Source organism: Erythrolamprus reginae, chromosome 1 (genome assembly GCF_031021105.1).
Source record: "Erythrolamprus reginae isolate rEryReg1 chromosome 1, rEryReg1.hap1, whole genome shotgun sequence".
Classification (NCBI taxonomy): Eukaryota; Metazoa; Chordata; class Lepidosauria; order Squamata; family Dipsadidae; genus Erythrolamprus; species Erythrolamprus reginae.
In genome coordinates this window covers 86927314-86947789 of record NC_091950.1, presented here as the reverse complement: position 1 = coordinate 86947789, position 20476 = coordinate 86927314, and the positions used below count along the sequence as shown (strand labels likewise).

General features: G+C 44.0%; 1 protein-coding gene across 3 annotated transcripts in view; it reads left to right on the top strand.

Annotated features, from left to right (window-relative positions):
* Positions 1-3161: 3161 nt before the first annotated feature.
* Positions 3162-20476, top strand: part of TMEM87A (transmembrane protein 87A) — a 35341-nt gene continuing 18026 nt past the window's right edge. For 2 of the 3 annotated variants that reach the window (XM_070757685.1, XM_070757694.1), the window contains exons 1-8: positions 3190-3427; positions 8342-8399; positions 10268-10365; positions 11228-11344; positions 14246-14293; positions 14384-14428; positions 14764-14902; positions 18853-18914. In XM_070757685.1, the coding sequence (XP_070613786.1) occupies positions 3275-3427; positions 8342-8399; positions 10268-10365; positions 11228-11344; positions 14246-14293; positions 14384-14428; positions 14764-14902; positions 18853-18914 (720 nt within the window). In that variant the 5' untranslated portion in view covers positions 3190-3274. Of the gene's footprint in view, positions 3428-8341; positions 8400-10267; positions 10366-11227; positions 11345-14245; positions 14294-14383; positions 14429-14763; positions 14903-18852; positions 18915-20476 lie in introns of all 3 variants that reach the window. The other variant, XM_070757702.1, reaches the window with a different exon arrangement.

Here is a 20476-nt window from a genome sequence, read left to right as displayed (position 1 = left end):
AAAATCCAAAACTTAAGGCTTAAAAAAAAGGGACTCTGAGGCAGCGCCCAGAGAAAGGAAAAGTGAAGGGAGCGTTTCTTTTCTCTGGCTGCAGGCAGAAGTTTATTCCCTCTCCGTGCCCAGAGAAAGGAAAATGCTTCATTCGCTCTGGACTGCCAAAGCCTCCTTAAGCACCACTGAAAGGCTCCTGTGGTAGCCCAGAAAAGCGCAAGATGGCAGGGATTAAAGGTGGAATGGCAGGAAACTGGCAGGGCCTTCGTGCAGCTCTCAAATTTCCTGGGAAATTTTTCCGGGCTCTGGTTCCTAAGTAGAAAATGGTTCTTAAGAAGAGGCAAAAAAAATCTTGAACACCCGGTTCTTATCTAGAAATGTTCTTAAGTAGAGGTACCACTGTATTTAGAGGCTCTGTCCTCATAAAACGACGCACGGTACAAAAGATTCTGCTTTGTTATGGAACAACACAAGAGCACACAACAGAATCAAGCTTAATATTAACCGCTCCAAACTTCACTATAAAAAATACAACTTTAGTAATCGGGTTGTCAAAGCGTGGAACTCATTACTGGACTCTGTAGTATCATCCCCTAACCCCCAACACTTTACCCTTAGACTATCCACAGTTGACCTCTCCAGATTTCTAAGAGGTCAGTATGGGGCGTACATAAGCGCACTAGAGTGCCTTTCGTCCCCTGTGCTATAGTTTCTCCTATATCTCCTATATCTTCTCTACTATATCCTCTATAACAGGGGTGGGCAATTAATTTTGCCAGGGGCTGCATGAGAAATTGGGATGGTTTTAGAGGGCCGGACTAATATAATTAACTCAGTTCTACCCAATACTGTATATTATTGGGTAGAACTGAGTTAATTATATTATAATTATAAATTACAATTATATATTATATTATATATTATATATATAAAATTACAGTGATCCCCCGCTCGTTGCGAGGGTTCCGTTCCAGGACCCCCCGCAACGAGCGGGTTTTCGCGAAGTAGCGCTGCGGAAGTAAAAAACACCATCTGCGCATGTGCAGATGATGTTTTTAACTTCCGCAGCGCTAGCGAGGAGCCGAAGATTGGGGGCGGCGCGGCTGTTTTAAAACGCGGGGGTGCGAAATGACTTGGAGGAATGTGAAGCTGAAACCGGCCGATTTGGACTTCCCATTCCTCCAAGTCACTTCGCCGCTCGTGTCCTGGCTAAACCGGGGCAGCAGGAGACAGGCTTTGAGTTTTGGCTGCGGGGCGAGGGAGTTAGGAAAGTCCTACTTCTCCCCCCGCAGCCAAAACTCAAAGCCTGTCTCCTGCTGCCCGGTTTAGCCAGGACACGAGCGGGCGAAATGACTTGGAGGAATGTGAAGCTGAAACCGGCCGGTTTCAGCTTCACATTCCTCCAAGTCATTTCGCCGCTCGTGTCCTGGCTAAACCCGGGCAGCAGGAGACAGGCGGTGGGCTGGGAGCCGCAGGCGAAAGGAGCTCGGGCATTGTTCTCCGGACCCCGCCCGCAGCCTGGAGAGGGAAAGGGCCGCCGCGGGGCTGAGCGGGCGGGGTCCGGAGAACAATGCCTGGCGCCGCGCTCCGATGCCCGAGCTCCTTTCACCTGCGGCTCCCAGCCCACCGCCTCGCTGGTTGGCTTCTCCTCCTGCTCAGCCTCGCCTCGGCCTTTGTGCGCGGCTTGTCCCGACAGCCCCCCACCCCAGCACTTTGAATCCAGCAGCTTCTGCTGGATACGGGGCGGTGGGTGGGACGAGCGGCGCGGAAGCCAGGGGCTGTGGCAGCTCGCCCCCCCCATCGCCCGTATCCAGCAGAAGCGGCGGGATTCAAAGTGCTGGGGTGGGGGGTGTACCGACAGCCCCCCACCCCAGCACTTTGAATCCAGCAGCTTCTGCTGGATACGGGCGGTGGGTGGGGACGAGCGGCGCGGAAGCCAGGGGCTGTGGCAGCTCGCCCCCGCCCATCGCCCGTATCCAGCAGAAGCGGCGGGATTCAAAGGGATTCAAGGCTAACTTCTGTGCTTGGCTTGAGGACTCAGCTGGGAAGCGGCACGGGTGTTTTAAAAGGTCTCCGCCGGCATGGGGGGGCTTCCTACCACCCCCACCCCGAACCCCCAACCCGGGTTTGGGGGGGGTGCTAAGAAGCCCCCCATGCCGACGGAGACCTTTTAAAACACCCGTGCCGCTCCCAACTGAGTCCCGAAGCCAAACGAACCCGGGTGGCCGGGCGAGCAGCGAGCAAATGGCAGGTGGCCGGGCGAAGGGCAGGCGAACGGAGGGCGAGCGGGTGCTGGGGGGGGGCTTCTCGCCCTCCCGCCAGCAAGAGGGGAAAGACCCAGGGAAGCCGCCCAGCAGCTGATCTGCCCGGCGGGGAACACCATCTACGCATGTGTGGCCATAGGAAAAAAGGGCGCACATGCGCAGATGGTGTTTTTACTTCCGGGTTGAAAAATCGCGATGTAGCCCCGTTCGCAATGGTCGGGGACGCAATAACCGGGGGGATCACTGTATATATTATATATTTCTCCTTCCTCCCTCCCTCCATTTCTCCTTCCTTCCTCCCTCCCTCCATTTCTCCTTCCTTCCTTCCTCATTTCTCCTCCCTCCCTCCCTCCATCTCTCCTTCCTCCCTCCCTCATTTCTCCTTCCTTCCTCTCTCCATTTCTCCTTCCTTCCTCCCTCCCTCCATTTCTCCTTCCTTCCTTCCTCCCTCATTTCTCCTTCCTTCCTCCCTCCCCTCAATCTCTCCTTCCTCCCTCCCTAATTTCTCCTTCCTTCCTCTCTCCATTTCTCCTTCTTTCCCCCTCCCTCCATTTCTCCCTTCCTTCCTCCCTCCCTCCATTTCTCCTTCCCTTGGTTAGACCAGCCAGGCTAGGTCCTATAACTAACTAACTAACTAAAATGAAAAAAAACCCCCAAATAATAGAAAGGAGGCAAAGCCAGAGTCATTCCCCAGCACTCCGCGGAGAGCAAATCCAACAGGGAAGGGAAAGGAACCCAGCAATCCACAGCTCGCCCTCCGCAGAACTTGCTCCGGACGCAACACCACGCGGAGCGAAGAGAGAAGCATCTCGCCCACCGCCGCTCTCGCCAAAGCTCCCGTTGGGCCCTCTGCGCAAGAGCCGCGCTCCCCCGCCCATCTCCGCCTGAGCGCCGGAGCCAATCCGGCGGCGCCCCATCACTCGGCCCTCGGTTGGGAATCGCGGCGGAACTCGGCGGAAGGGGAGGCGAAGGCGCTCGGCAGCGGGTTCTTTTCCTGGTCGACTTGGCTGAAAGAAGGGATGGCGGTGCCAGGCGCTTCGGGGAGGATGCCGTTGCCGCGGGGGCGCCTCTCTGTAGGACTGACCCTGCTCCTCCTCCAGCTCCTCTTAGCGGAGCTGCCCTGCCGGGCTGGAGCCAACCAGTTCTCCAAGTGGGAAGTGCCGCTGCCCACGGTGAGCTCGCAGGCAGGCAGCCCGTCCCCGCCACAGCCGTCCCTTTGGATGGGCAGGGCGAAGAGGAAGGCAGGTGGCCTGGATCGGAGGGGGGCCGGGATACCCCTACCCCGGAGCAGCGTTGCCGTGAAGGCCGGGGTAGTGGTGGTGGTGTAGATGGGTCGGTTTGGAGGCTCTGGAGCCACCTGGAGCCTTTCCATCTTTCCTGCCTTCCTGGGATGAGCAGAAGGCAGCTTTGGGCAGCTTGAGGTTATTTTGGGTGTCCAGTTTGACACATCTGGCACAGGGTTTTTGCCTCTCTTTCTATTTTTAATCACTTGAGATTGAACTGGTTCTTTGGGAACTATCCATTTTGCCAAATCCTGTGAGGGTGAATGAAATAAATAATCGGGGGAAGCAGGCCCTGAGCTTCCCATACCTTGTTATCATTTATTTACTTATTTATATTTATTAGTAGTATTTATATGCCGCCCAATTCCAAAATGGACTCTGGCCAGCTTATTTTATCTTTCTATCTATCTATCTATCTATCTATCTATCTATCTATCTATCTATCTATCTATCTATCTATCTATCCATCCATCCATCCATCCATCCACCCACCCACCCACCCACCCATCCATCCATCTATCTAATTATTTAATTATTTAATTCCACTTCTGTGCTGCTCAATCTGAAGGACTCAAGGCAGTTTACAACAATATAAAATTACAGACAACAATAATAATAAGAAAAAAAAACCAAATTCTAAAATCCTAGTTAAAATACAATAATAAAGGCAGGATTATTATTATTATTGTTGTTGTTGTTATTTCAACAGTACAACACAGCTGGAAGCACACCAGTCGGGCCACTTCCCAAGCACCTAAGACTGCGTGATGTAGCGGCGAATTATGTGTGCCGATCGCAGTAAAGCGGCCTTTTTCAATTGACAGATGTAGATTTTGTCAATTCTAATGGTTTTCAAATGTCTGCTGAGATCCTTTGGCACTGCGCCCAGCGTGCCAAGTACCACTGGGACCACTTTCACTGGCTTATGCTAGAGTCGTTGCAGCTCGGTTTTCAGATCTTCATATTTCACAAATTTCTGTAGCTGCTTCTCCTCAATTCTGCTGTCTCCTGGGATTGTGATGTCAATGATCCATACTTTCTTGATGTTGTTGTTGTTGTTGTTGTTGTTGTTATTATTATTATTATTATTATTATTATTATTATTATTATTATTATTATTATCATCTCAATGCTCTTACATACGGGTGCAAGGTAGGAGGTTCAGTTAAAGAGGAAGAAGATCTCGTGGTTGAAGTGTTGCCCAACCAGTTGGAAGGCTAGAAAGGAGCCAGTCAAAAAATTGTTCCCAAAAATGTTAATGAAGAGAGTGTGTTTCATTTGTTTATTGCTGAAAAGATTTATGTTAGCAGTGATATGAGCTAATGCTGTTAACATTTGCAGAAATATTTTAGCATCTACTTCTGGTTTTTTTTTTTTAATCTTGTGTGAGAAATCAAGATAGGGGAATCTCACATATTATCATAGCAGGCTTTCCCCCACCTTAATTTCCTTGTGTAATTCCTTAATTACACAAGGAATGGTGTAAGAATTTTATCTTGAAAATAATTATTACTGGTATGCGAAAACAAAATAGTCGCACAAGAGGATTTTGGAATGTCAGTATGGTGAAATATTAACTAAACGGTAGTGGCAGGCTATCTGAGCCCTTATCTGGTTTGCAATTCAGGTAGTACAGTATATAGAATAGAATACTTTATTGGCCAAGTGTGATTGGACACACAAGGAATTTGTCATTGGTGCATCTGCTCTCTGTGTACATAAAAGAAAAGATACATTTTCTAGAATCATGAGGTGTAACACTTAATGATATTCTTCCTTGCTACAACCTTTGTGACCTATATTAGGCTCATTGTTATTTATTGGCTCAAGATAGCAGAGATAAGGGATCAGAATGAGGATTTGAACTTGAATACCAGGATGCTTTCAAATAGACATTTGATGAAAGCAACATGCACTTTTCTTCTCTTTAGTACATTGTTGTTTGTGTGTTGTTTGTGAAAAAAAATCTATAGCAAATTTAGTATATTCAGTATATATCTGGCTGGACCTTCCATTGGCAAGCAGTGCAGAAAAATGGTATGTTGGAATATTCAAAGTACCTATCACATCATGCATTTAACAGTGTATATGTTTCGCTAAAGCGAATCTTCAGGTTAAGCGGGTGCCATTTTTAATACATTGCACATACAAAGATCTCTCCCCACCAAAGGATGTATTTTTCTCAGTTGTCTTTATTAATTGAACTCTTGCCTTCTTTTTAATTGAATATACCACCCTCCATATTTGAAGCTATTTCATAGAGGCATATTTCTTAGTTTTTGACAGTAGCAACCATCATGTTATTTGCTGCAAGTTTGAAATATGGCTCATCAAGCACTAAATAATCAGACGACACACATGAATGATTCTGTGCAGTTTTATCTCCTTTTCTTTCTGTCTTAAATTGTCATATTTATATGATCGTCCATTATATGGACAAATGACTCTGGATGGTATACTTATATTTGCTTTACGGTATGTCATCCAGCCTGATGGCACAAGCAAGTCGTCGGGGATGTCTGGAAAGTTAAAAGAAATGAGGCTAGCCTCACTTCAAGACTGTTCAATAAAGAGGGGTCATAGCAGAAAACATTCATCACTAGGACTGACCTAGTAAAGCTTAGTTAATGGGATCCACTGCATGTTTTTTTCTGCTTGATCTAATGGAACAGGCAGATGTTATCTGGAAGAAGTGGCCTTTAAAATAACTCAGTACCATGCCATGCCTTTAAAAGCCAAAGTACACTGCTCAAAAAAGTAAAGAAAAAAGGGAACACTTAAATATAACTCAAACTCAAACTAAATCAAACTTCTGTGAAATCAAACTGACCTCTTAGGAAGCAACACTGATTGACAATCAATTTCACATGCTGTTGGGCATATTCAACTTTGTACAGAACTACATATTCAAAGAGAATATTTCATTCATTCAGATCTAGGATGTGTTATTTGAGTGTTCCCTTTATTTTTTTGAGCAGTATGTTTATAAGTACGTCCAACTAATAATAGGTTTATTCCCAGAAATTGCAGATAATATAACATTAATATTTACTTGTTACGTCAACGTGGTAACAATAAAGGAACAGTATATCTGATTTTGTGAAGATGTACAGTATTTTAGGCCAGGAATTCCCAACCTTCAATGGATGAAATATATTGATGGTTTGCGGACGTACTGTCAGTGATTGTTGTTGAACAACTGTTGGTTGCTGAACAACTGTTCAGTTACTTCTGATACTTTGTGACCTAATGAATGTCATTTCAGCAGAATTGTCTATCAATAATTGCTTTTTAAATTCTTCTAGTTCATCTTTGTTTCTAATCTTGTTTTCTGTTGGCTTTCTTTTCAATTAAATAGGCATTGGATTTTTTATTTTTATTTATTTTTTGCTAATGACTGCTCCCTTCAAGAATATGTCAATATCTAAAATATTTAAGTTTATTTAAATTATTGCTGCTTCCAATGAGCACCCTGGCTTTACTTCATGTACAGTGTTCCCTCGATTTTTGCGGGAGATGCGTTCCGTGACCGCCCGCGAAAGTCGAATTTCCGCGAAGTAGAGATGTGGAAATAAATACACTATTTTTGGCTATGAACAGTATCCCAAGCCTTCCCTTAACACTTTAAACTCCTAAATTTACAATTTCCCATTCCCTTAGCAACCATTTAGATTATTACTCACCATGTTTATTTATTAAAGTTTATTTTAAAAAATGTTTTTTAAAGGCAGATGACAGTTTGGCAATGACATATGACATCATCGGGTGGGAAAAACCATGGTATACGGGGAAAAACCGTAAAGTATTTTTTAATTAATATTTTTGAAAAACCGTGGTATAGACGTTCCGCGAAGTTCGAACCCGCGAAAATCGAGGGAACACTGTACTCTTTTTCTCTTTGTGATCTAAACTATTCTCATCAATTCCTTCCAACACAAGAATTAAAAGGCATCACTGTTTTCTTTGTTAAGACATTTTGATGGTCTAGTTTTCCTAGGCACAAGTGTTGCAACTGAAAATAACATGACTTTGTAATATGTATATTTAGTGTCAGTGATTTTTGTTTGAAGTTTAACATTTGTTTAGAAGCATCATAGGCTTTCTTATACGTAGACATCTATGCTACAGTCACTATCCTTTGAGAGTACGAAGTTAAAGTCTGTTACTACTTCAGCTTCTCTGCCTATTTGCACTTGGTTGGCATTGTCTTTTGACATAGCCTTTAAAAAATAGTTTTTAAAATATCAAATATCAGACTGTCTTTTACATATCCTTTCACATTCAGGAAGATGTTCTTTAAACCTTTCATGCTTAAAATCCTCAAGAGTGCCATAGGTTTCTGGTTACTTTATACAGAAGTAATACAGCTGTATTTTTCCCAGCAATTTTAACTCAAAAATTCTGCTTTTTCTCATGATCAATAATGTTTTTCCTAATAATCAAGATCTCAATAGAAGACCAAATATTGTAAGATTTTGTATTCTTGCTTGAAATCTCAAGACATTTGGCTGTCCTGCATGCTTGGACCATTAAAAAAGGGTATTTATTTATTTTAGAGTGTACAAATACAATGTCACTCATAAGTGCCAGATTGCCGATCTTCTGGTTGGTTTTAAAAGCTGTGGATAATGCTAAAGTCTTCCGTATAATAGAAAGGTCAATGCTTTAAGAATTAAGTAGCTACTTAAATTTTGGAGAGACATATTTGCCTAATAGTATTAAGTATACAGGTGTTCCCCTCCCCCGATATTAATGAGCTTTCATACCTAGATAGTGATTCTCTTTATTTTCTTTCTCTTATAGAATACATATTTTCATTTTGGAAAACTTCTCTTTAGCAACACTACGATTTTCCTGAAGTGTAAGTACATTCATACTGCACCTTGAAGTGTAATATCCCATTTTTTTGTAAGGACTAGGTTAGAGACTAATATGTGTGATTTAGGATGACTTAATGACTTGGGCCTATAAAATTGCAGAACACATCTTTTTATAAATCCCTAACCTATTTTTCTTGGTAGTGGTTGAGATTGTAGTATCAACATAGTTTCACAAAGGAGTCATAGTATAGTGGTACCTCTACTTACAAACTTAATTCATTCCATGACCAGGTTCTTAAGTAGAAAAGTTTGTAAGAAGAAGCAATTTTCCCCATAGGAATCAATGTAAAAGCAAATAATGTGTAAGATTGGGGAAACCACAGGGAGGGTGGAGGCCCTGTTTCCTCCCAGGAGATTTCTAGAGAGGCCCCACAGAGGCTTCTCCCCACCTTTTCTGGCCCTGTTTTCTCCCAGAGGATTCCTACAGAGGCCCCACAGAGGCTTCTCCCCACCTTTTCCGGCCCTGTTTTTCCCAGGGGATTCCTAGAGAGGCCCCACAGAGGCTTCTCCCCACCTTTTCCGGCCCTGTTTTTCCCAGGGGATTCCTAGAGAGGCCCCACAGAGGCTTCCCCCTGCCTTTTCCGGTTACAGTTTTGTAGGCTCCGGTTTGTAAGTGGAAAATGGTTCTTGAAAAGAGGTACAAAAATCTTGAACACCCGATTCTTATCTAGAAAAGTTTGTAAGTAGAGGTGTTCTTAGGTAGAGGTACCACTGTATAATGGTAGCTTCATTGGTGAGTATGATTGATTTTGTAGTATGCTTTTTGTTTCCTGTGAGCTTGTTTAAAAATGGTAACATAGTATGAAGGGTAACTCTGTGAATGTATACAAATGATTTGTCATTAGCTGAGAGATACTATGGCTGCTGGATCATATATAACATTGGATCACAAAATTCCAATTGATCGCTAGATAACAATATTTTGTTATTAAATAAAGAGTGTCTTATGGAAGTAGGCCCCATCCATTCAATGGGACTTAGTTCTTAAAACTATATAAAATTCTGGGTAAAAGCTGTTTATAAAATAATCCGTCTGGTCATCTTGAATGCAAAGGCTCACTAACAAAGGGGAAAGGGACTAGACAATTAAACAGTGTCATTGTGAAGTAAGGACTTCTTTTCAAATAGTACCTCAGAACTATAAATGATTTTTTGCTGTCTGACCTTGCAAAATATTGACTAGCTTTATAAAACTGTTTTTTTTAAATTAACTGAAATAAAAAAGTAGTTTACTTCCCAATCTAAACTATATTCTTACAGTTATAATTATTTGCTAGGCTCTGTTATCTTATAAATTCTTTCCCCTTACATTTCTGTAAAAAATTGACAGGACTGTTTTTGTACATTCCTATTAAAAATGAAATAATATACCGGTAATAATATATTGATAATAATAATAACCTTAGGCATTTTATTGATTGATTGGTATGATATTCATGCAGTTGATCACATGAAACAGTCCATGTAACAGTTGATCACATGAAACAGTCCATAGAGTTGTACAATATTTGCATCTGAAGCAAGAAATGTGCTTTGGATTAAGCTAAGTATGTTTTTTTTATCTGCCTTTTTCTACAGCTTCTTTAAGGAGTTGATAACAGATACAGCACGTTCATGCGTGTGTATTCCTACAAATCACCTTTCCTGCTTTGTATCTGAATATTGCATACATCTAGCTGTAATAAATGCTTTAGTCATTAAAGTGCCAAAAAACCCGTTGATAGTTTGGCAACAGTATTTCCTTCTTACAGTATTTCAATTTTTTAACATACGGTATTTAACATTTTTTAACTCTACGGAGAGGGGCGGCATACAAATCTAATAAATAATATTTTTCTTATTTGTTTAGTTAGTGGCAATGACAGCGCCTGTGATCCTTCTCAAAGTTACACTGTAAGCTGGTATTTAAGATTCTCCTATTGCTACAATGAAGTCTTCAATTTTGGGGTAAGAAATTGGTTTTAAAAAGTAATTTAGCCTTCCACCTTATGATCCACATCATACTACTGTACAGGAAAATACTGCTGACCCCTTATGCAGAATAAAGGCCCATCTATTCCATTACTTTTGTTTGCTTTTCTCATCAACAGTCATTTTGGCTAGCAGTTCTTAATCCATCATAGTTGAGCTGTATCAGAAAACTGCTCTGATACGTTTGGAAAATGGGGATGTTTGACTTTGCCTATAGTTTACTAATATCTGAAAATATAATTAGCTCCTAGAATGACAATCAATATTGATATTTAGGAACATGGATTTTCCTTTTGCTTTCCAGTTTCCTCTGAGGTAATATTTTACATGTATACATGCCATGTTTTTTCATAAAGATATGCAAATTTTTGAATCCAAAGCCAAAAAGAACTTCAGAATGGGTATAGCAACTCATGCTACACCTGTCAGCACCTCTTCATTTAAAATACACTGACTTAAGGAAGCCTCAGTTCCTGGAATTGAGCAGTTATTATAAGAAGGGGTTAATATGTTTGATGTATGCACCCTTGCTTGCTCTAAAGTATATTTTGGGTTTTAGATTTAATATATCTGTTCCTCAACAATGTCAAGACAGGAGTATGGAAACTGACCTCCATATCATTAAATTATTTGTACATTCTTTTCTAATATTGTCTCTCCTAACAGACTTTTCAAGGCTTACAAGTTTTTCATATAGTGTACTGTTTGCTCTCTTTAATTGGAGAGCCTGTGAATCATTACTTTTAATGAAAAACATTATGTTTTCAATTTTTTGTTTACTGACTTCTATTTCTCTTGCTATATCAGCTAGTTCAAATCATGTCGTGTATCTTGACAGGATGAACAGGCAAATATATATTTTCAAAGCAGTTCAGAACAACATCCAAACTGGGCAGGATACTATGCTATGTCTGAGCTCTACTTCCACAATTGTAGTGAACTCTTAAAACCACAGGTATGATATGGGGACAATGAAGAGCCTATGGACGGGTTTATTATGAAGTATATTTGTTAGTTAAATCTTAATACAGATAAATCAAGGCTACAGTATACAGTATATATATTAGCTCTTCTACTGATATTTCTCTATTTGTCTGAAAAATCCATATCTTGTTTTTCCCCCAAGAACATATTTGAGATACTGAAGCATTTGAGCTTTTAAGGTGGTGAAATAAAACTTTTACATTTGTAGATGTTTATACAGTGGTACCTCAAGATATGAACCCCTCGTCTTACGAACAACTCGTGATACGAACCCGGGGTTCAGAAAAATTTTGCCTCTTCTTACAAACTTTTTTCGAGTTACGAACCGGCGTTCGGAGACTGCTGGGAAGCCGCGCGGCTGTTTTAAAAGGTGACAGCCGGGCGGCGGGGCTTCCCAGAAGCCTCCCGAACGCCGGTTCATAACTCGAACAAAGTTCGTAAGAAGAGGCAAAATTTTACTGAACCCTGGGTTCGGTTCGGGAGGTTGCTGGGAAGCCCCCCAGGCCGGCTGCGACCTTTTAAAACACCCGCGCCGCTTCGCAGCTGTCTCCCGAAGCCGAACGTGGAAGTTCGGCTTTAGCGTTCGGCTTCAGGAGACAGCTGCGAAGCGGCGCGGGTGTTTTAAAAGGTCGCAGCCGGCCTGGGGGGCTTGCCAGCACCCCCCCAAACCCAGGTTCGGGGTTCGGGGGGGTGCTGGCAAGCCCCCCAGGCCGGCTGCGACCTTTTAAAACACCCGCGCCGCTTCGCAGCTGTCTCCCGAAGCCGAACGCGGAAGTTCGGCTTTAGCGTTCGGCTTCAGGAGACAGCTGCGAAGCGGCGCGGGTGTTTTAAAAGGTCGCAGCCGGCCTGGGGGGCTTGCCAGCACCCCCCCAAACCCAGGTTCGGGGTTCGGGGGTGTGTGCTGGCAAGCCCCCCAGGCCGGCTGCGACCTTTTAAAACACCCGCGCCGCTTCGCAGCTGTCTCCCGAAGCCGAACGCGGAAGTTCGGCTTTAGCGTTCGGCTTCAGGAGACAGCTGCGAAGCGGCGCGGGTGTTTTAAAAGGTCGCAGCCAGCCTGGGGGGCTTGCCAGCACCCCCCCAAACCCAGGTTCGGGGTTCGGGGGGGTGCTGGCAAGCCCCCCAGGCCGGCTGCGACCTTTTAAAACACCCGCGCCGCTTCGCAGCTGTCTCCCGAAGCCGAACGCGGAAGTTCGGCTTTAGCGTTCGGCTTCAGGAGACAGCTGCGAAGCGGCGCGGGTGTTTTAAAAGGTCGCAGCCAGCCTGGGGGGCTTGCCAGCACCCCCCCAAACCCAGGTTCGGGGTTCGGGGGGGTGCTGGCAAGCCCCCCAGGCCGGCTGCGACCTTTTAAAACACCCGCGCCGCTTCGCAGCTGTCTCCCGAAGCCGAACGCGGAAGTTCGGCTTTAGCGTTCGGCTTCAGGAGACAGCTGCGAAGCGGCGCGGGTGTTTTAAAAGGTCGCAGCCAGCCTGGGGGGCTTGCCAGCACCCCCCCGAACCCCGGGTTCGGGGGGGTGCTGGCAAGCCCTCCAGGCCGGCTGTCACATTTTAAAACAGCCGGAAAGCTGTTTTTTTGCGGGGGTTTTTTTGTTGCACGGATTAATTGACTTTACATTGTTTCCTATGGGAAACAATGTTTCGTCTTACGAACCTTTCGTCTTACGAACCTCCTCCTTGCACCAATTAAGTTCGTATCATGAGGTATTACTGTACTTGCAAGATTATTTGAATCTGTTTGATTTTTAATACTTTTGAGCCCAAGAATTATTACTAAACGGACTGTATGCATGTCATTCTAATGATATATCTATGCAGCAAATATATTATAGATGTTTCATTACCCGTCAGTTAACACTGATGATGTTACTGAGTTTAGGTAATGAAACATCTGTAAGAAATCAACCAGGTTCAGAGAGACCCTTCATTTTTACCCTGAGCTGCAAATATTCTGTCAAATATAACACAAATTCTTTCCTGAACTGACCAAAACTAATTTATGATCCACCCCTTTTAAAATAACTCCATCCTACATAAATTGTCTTCGGAGAGGGGTGGCATAGTACTCCAATCAATCAATCAATCAATCAATCAATCAAAATATGTTTAATATATTTAAGATCATATTGTCGGTAATCCAGAATTGTAAAGCTCCACTGCATTTGCCAGCATTATATTGTTTCAGATTCAGCTTAATGTATCATACATGCTTCTGTCCAGGGATGGGCTTCCAAAATTTTAGCATTGGTATTCTCTGCTGGGTGGGAGTGGCTATGGTGGGTTTTCTGCTGGGTGGATGTGACTATGGTGGGTGTGGACTAGTCTGCCTCCTGCACCATGGCGGTGTATGTGTGCAATTTTCCCCTCTTTGGGCTCCAGAGGTTTTTTGCGAGCCTTTGGGAGGGCAAAAATAGCCTTCCCAGGCTTCAGAGGACCTCTGGAGGCTGGAAACGGGCCCATTTACATTTATACATTTGGCTGTATACTCATGATATAATCTATAGCAGAAAAGGATCAGGAGAAATGGGTAAAACATGACCACAACAAATGATCTATCCATGGATCAATCTGCGTTGGTCATTGGGACAAGACCAACCAAGTTTTTGAGCTTCTAGACTTGTGCTGAAACCTATCCTTAGGAACTTCTCTCTCTGACATTCCCTGACTGATTGTGAATGCCTGCATGGTAGAATTGCTATCTGAAACCAACATCTCATGTTGTGTAATCAGATTTTAGAATATACACATGAATATAAATACATTTATAGCCCTTCTTTGTAGCCTTTTATTGCTGTAATCTCATTAATATTATATTCTTCCTATTTGCTATATGTGTGTATATATGATGTAACAAAACCCCATTGTTTATCTTTTATTAGAATTTCTACAGTGAATTTGTTCACCCAGTCCCCTTAGGGAGTAAAGAGGTATTTAAAACAATTATTATTGCTTGCAAAATTGTGATTTACAAATATATGTTTAGGCTTTTTGACTAAATCTACTTTTGCCTTAAATAGGATGGGAAAGAGAATGGAACAAACACTACTGTAGTAGAGAATTCTGTAAGTATGTGAAAAGCGATGTGTGTGGAATGTAGTGGGCATGGTTATAATTGTGTTTTATTAAATAAGTCTGCTGTTTGTATGATTCATTGACTACAGGAAATACATCCTGTGACTTCTGTACTTCATGCTTCCCAATTAAAATCAATAGTGTGTAAATATTTAATGTTGAGAATAAAGAACACCTGGTAGCACAACTTACATTGTTTTGTGGCTATAGGTTAGGTTGTTAGGTTATATCTGATTTCCTGAAGTAATCTTGTTGACACAGGAGAAATGTGCAGTCTTTAAAATCTTGCATTGTGTAGTGACTTACAATTGTGTGTTTGTTTCAGGCAATGAATGCTGTTATGCAAACATGGCAAGATGGGCCCTATATCTTTATTGTAAAGGTTGGAGTAAATATGAAAGGAACACATGAAGAATTGCCAAATGTTATGGCTTCTTCTGATCAACTCAAAGCACCATTAACCAGTGAGCCCTGTGTAGTTCTTTTATTTTGGAATTTGCCTAAACACTTAGATGTTACATGCTAATGTTTAAATGTGTGTCTTGGAGTTACAGAGATACTTTTGCTTGGTTGGATATAGAAGGGGAAATAAGGAAGAGCTTTTGTTTCAAACATACAAATTTATATGTAGCAATATTTGCAAATTCACGGAGTGAATGGTAATAAATGTTTTTAATAATATTAGAACTTTTAGCTTTTTTAATCATATTAATTGGATCTAGATGTATTGTCGTGTTTTCTTGGATATGTTGTGAGGCACCCTGAGTCCTCGGAGAGGGGTGGCATACAAATCCTATTAATAAATAATAATAAAATAATAAATTTATTTTTGCCATGTTTTCTCCATGTAAGACTCCCTTTGATCTCTGAGCAAGAGAAAACATCCTAACTCAATAGTGAGATAAAGAAGGTTCCCAGCTTTTTTTTTAAAAAATGTGATGTTTATAATGGAGTGTCTAGAAAAAGCTCTTTGCACTAACTTTGGCAGACTGGCAATAATAAGTTAAATTTTCATGGTGCTTTTGTTGATTTTTAAAAGAAAATGCCATAGGAAGTAAAAGAGCACAAAAGGGAAATCAAAATTACTAAGTAGTAATTTTTATTTCCCTTTTGTGCCCTTTTACTTGCTATGGCATTTTCTTTTAAAAATCATCAAAGGCACCATGAAAATTTAACATGCTTAGAGTAAATTTCAAGCAAACAAACAAACAATTTGTGGGGCTTTTAGTTCAGTAGAAAAAAAAGGTAAGGTGGCAAACTTTTATTCTGACAAGAAAGGTAAGAAAAAAGTGCATATGATGAATTCTTCTTACTTGGTAATTTAGCATTGGGAAAAGTCATAGGGAGGTAATCTTAGCAGTTACTTGTACAGTTCGTAAATATTCCCCTTGTCTCCTTCTCCTCTTCCATCTTGGGAAGATCTAATTCAGTGTTTCCCAACCTTGGCCACTTGAATATATTTGGACTTCAGCTCCCAGAATTCCCTAGCCAGCGAATGCTGGCTGGGGAATTCTAGGAGTTGAAGTCCAGATATCTTCCAGTGGCCAAAGTTGGGAAACACTGATCTAATTCAGCTGAATAGAGGGGAATTCCAGATCCCCAAAGCCATGTATTTACTTATGAAAATACTGTACATTATTTAATCTGTGTGAATGTGAAATCACAACATAGGAAGATGGTTACCTATTCAGATGATTTAAAAATATTACCAGAGATAAGGCCCTCTGCGTCTAGTACACATAATAGTCATATAATGCCACTAGTATCAGAGGCAGCATGGGATTGAAGTTGCTGATATTGGAAGAGTTCTGCTCCCTTGTATGTTTTCCACTGACATTTACTTGCTGCTTTGAGAAACTAGACCAGTGATGGCGAACCTATGGCACGGGGGCCACAGGTGGCACGCTGAGCCACATCTGATGGCACATGAACTATTGCCCTAGCTCAGCTCAACATGCATGTGTGTGCTGGCCAGCTGATTTTTGGCTCTCACAGAGGCTCTGGGAGGGCATTTTTGGCTTCCAGAGAGCCTCCAGGGGGCTGGGGAGGGAGTTTTTACCCTCTTCCGGCTCCAGGGAAGCCTTTGGAGCCTAGGTCGTGTTGTGATTCAGCCTGAGGCTCCTCAGGGACCGGCTGGATCTCTGCCGGATCCATGCCCAGAGGAGGAGGACAGTGAACAGGAGGGGGAGGACCAGGCAGACGGGGGAGAGGAACGTCAGGAAGAGGAGGAGGGAGAGCAGCCTGAGACCCCCGGGGGGGCCCTCTCCCCAGCTAGTAGCCTGGATTCATTGGATGAAGACGCACAGGCTATAATAGACATGAGGCAGCAACGAGCAGCTCAAAGACGGGGCCAATTAGAAAGGTATTTCCATCCCTGAATTGGCAACAGCTGGGTTTGTGTGTGGTTCTCCTCAGCAGGGTTGAAAAGGCAGGCCCGCCCTTACAGTCTTGTGGAGAGTTATCAATTGGGAGTCCTGTGACCTTGCTTCGATTCTCGGCGTCTCTGATCTTGGCTTGTGGCCTAGAAGTCTGGAAGACTTGGGGGAGGCGTGGGTTTTATTATCTCCAGCGTTGTTTTTGCCAGCAAGAATCCTGTTTTATTGCCTGGCCTTCGTGAAACCTCTGTGAAGCTTCATCGTGTTCCTGTCTGTAAGAACAGTTTTTGTTACATGTGTTTGCTTTGAATTATATAAACTGCCTTTGCTTTTTACCAGTGTGTCTGGATACTCTTTTTGGTTGGGGTTGGCGTCTGGGGGGACCCAGACAGAACAGGTCGGATGAAACATGAACCCTCCAGAGCAGTGTTTCCCAACCTTTTTTGAGCCGCGGCACATTATTCATATTTTCAAAATCCCGGGGAACACTGAAAGGGGCGGGGCGGGGGGGAGGGCTAAAGAAAAGTTTGGACAAAAAAACCCTCTCTCTTCCTCCCTTTCGCTCTATTTCTCCCTCTTTCTCTTTTCCTTCCTTCCCTTCTTTCTCTCTCTCCATCCCTCTTTCTTTCTTTCTCTCTTTTTTTCTCTCTTTCTCTCTCCCTCCTTCCCTTCCTCTATGTCTTTCTCTCTCCTTTGCTCTCTCTCTCTCTCTGTCTCTCTTGCTATCTCTTTCTTGCTTTTCTCTCTTGCTCTCTCTCTCTCTTTCACTGTCTTGCTATATGTCTCTTTCTTTCTCTTTGCCTCTCTTGCTATCTCTCTTTCTTTCTCTTTCTCTCTCTCTGTCTCTCTTGCTATGTCTCTCTTTCTTTCTCTTTCTCTCTCTCTCTGTGCCTCTCTTGCTAAGTCTCTCTTTTTCTCTTGCTATGTCTCTCTTTCTTTTTCTCTCTCTCTGCCTCTCTTGCTATGTCTCTCTTTCTCTGCCTCTCTTTCTTGCTCTGTCTCTCTCTCTCTGCCTCTCTTGCTATGTCTCTCTTTCTCTCTCTCTCTTTCTCTGCCTCTCTTTCTTGCTCTGTCTCTTTCTCTGCCTCTCTTGCTATGTCTCTCTTTCTCTCTCTCTCTGCCTCTCTTATATGTCTCTCTTTCTTTCTCTCTCTCTCTCTCAGCTGACTGCAAGCGGGAGCCCTGACGGCGGCAGCTGGACGTGCTGCTGGACACCGTATATGCCAGGCCCGCAGCGCCAGCATGTATGACGTCTAGCAGCACGTCCAACCGCCACCGTCAGGGCTCCCGCTTGCAGTCAGCTGAGAGAGAGAGAGAGAGCGCTCCCCCTCGCCGCCGCCATCTCCCCACGACTGCCTGCGGCCACTGCGGCCGCCCCCGCCCCCCGCTCCCATCGCCAGTGCCCTCCCGCCGGGCCACAAAGGAAACTTGCCGTCGACGCAGGAGAAGCTCCAGCTGGGCGGGGCGCTGCCGGTACTTCCGTCTTGGGGCTCCCGCTCGCAGCTGTCAACCGGCTCCTGCTCGATGCCGCGGTTTTCGGCGCTCTCCTGCTGGGTCCCAAAGAAGGAAGGCGGGGAAAAGGCGCGAAGAATAAAGCTCTCCTTCTTCCTGCCTTCCTTCTTTGGCGCCCAGCAGGAGAGCGCCGAAAACCGCGGCATCGAGCAGGAGGCGGGGGACAGCTGCGAGCGGGAGCCCCAGGACGGAAGTACCGGCAGCGCCCCGCCCAGCTGGAGCTTAGCGGCACACCTGGCCATGTCTCGCGGCACACCGGTGTGCCGCGGCACACCGGTTGGGAAACGCTGCTCCAGAGAGCTTCCGGGCTGTGGGGGAAGCTGTTTTCCCCTTCCCCAGGCACTGAAATATGGGCATGGGCACTCACGCATGCGCGATAGCACTCACGCACACTCTTTCAGTACCTGAGGGAAAAAAGGTTCGCCATCACTGAACTAGATACTGTATTTAAAAGGTGCTAGTACACAATCAAGCAGAGCTATTAATCTATAGTTCTAATTTCTTGTTCTTTGGTTGTTTTCTGACAGTGACTGTGGACGTGATCGGACCATATGAATACCTTTCTCTAGCAGATTATCCTCTTATGACTGTAAGTTAATGCAGTTATTTGCTGTAAAGTATGTTTAGTTGGATTCGAATACAGTGGTACCTCTACCTAAGAACGCCTCTACGTACGAACGTTTCTAGATAAGAACCGAGTGTTTAAGGTTTTTTTGCCTCTTCTCAGGAACCATTTTCTACTTATAAACCCGAGCCTTCGAAACTGTAACCGGAAAAGGCACGGAGAAGCCTCTGTGGGGCCTCTCTAGAAATATTCTGGGAGGAAACAGGGCAGGGAAAGATGGGGAGAAACCTCTGTGGGGCCTCTAGGAATCTCCTTGGAGAAAATAGGGCTGGAAAAGGCAGAGAGAAGCCTCTGTGGTGCCTCTAGGAATCTCCTCGGAGGAAATAGGGCTGGAAAAGGCAGAGAGAAGCTTCTGTGGGGCCTCTTGGAATCTCCTTGGAGGAAACAGGCATTATTTGCTTTTACATATGGGAAAAATTGCTTCTTCTTTCTTCTTAAGAACTTGGTCATAGAACGAATTAAGTCCATAAGTAGAGGTACCACTGTATAAGCAAACTTGAATATTAAGCTCACAGAGGGCTAAATCACATTTTTACCACACCTGGAAAGATGATATCAGAGGTGGGTTTCTACTGGTTCTAACCAATTCTTTAGAACCATTAGTAAACCAGTGGTGATATCATGGAATCTGTTCTGTTGGTGCCAGTCTATGGGCACCGCCATCTTGTTTTTGGTTACTGTGCATGCACAGAAGCTGTTTTTTGCTTCTGCGCATGCATAGAAGCCAGGTTTTTGGCACTGTGCATGTGCCTGTGACACGGCCACACAGGCACATGCGATGCATGCACAGCCATTTGGTACAGGAGGATGCGAACCGGCAGTCAGGTAAGTTAGACCTCACACCTGGAAGATATATATTAACAAGAATTGTTGTTATTGTTAGTTGCGAAGTTGTGTCCTACCCATTGCAACCCCATGGACAATGTTCCTCCAGGCCTTCCTCTCCTCTGCCATCCTCTGGAGTCCATTTAAGCTCACACCTACTGCTTCAGTGACTCCATCCAATCACCTCATTCTCTGTCGTCCCCTTTTTCTTTTGCCCTCCATCTTTCCCAACATTAGGCTCCTCTCCAGTGATTCCTTCCTTCTCATTAGGTGGCCAAGATATTTGAGCTTCATCTTCAGGATCTGGCCCTCTAAAGAGCAGTCAGGGTTGATCTCCTTCTAGGACTGACTGTTTTGAATGTTTTGCAGTCCAAGGAACTTACAGGAATCTTCTCAAGCACCAGAGTTCAAAGACCTTATTTCTTTAGCGCTCAGCTTTTCTTATGGTCCAACTTTCACAGCCATACATTACAACTGGGAAAACCATAGCCTTGGCTATACGCACCTTTTAGTAAGCTGTCTGGATTTATCATTGTTTTCCTCCCCAGGAGCAAGTGGCTTTTAATTTCTGGCTGTGGTCCCCATCTGTGGTGATCTTGGAGCCCAGAAAAATAAAATCTGCCATTATCTCCATTTCTTCCCCATCTATTTGCCAGGAATTGAGAGGCCCAGTCGCTTCATTCTTTGGAATTGAGAGGCCC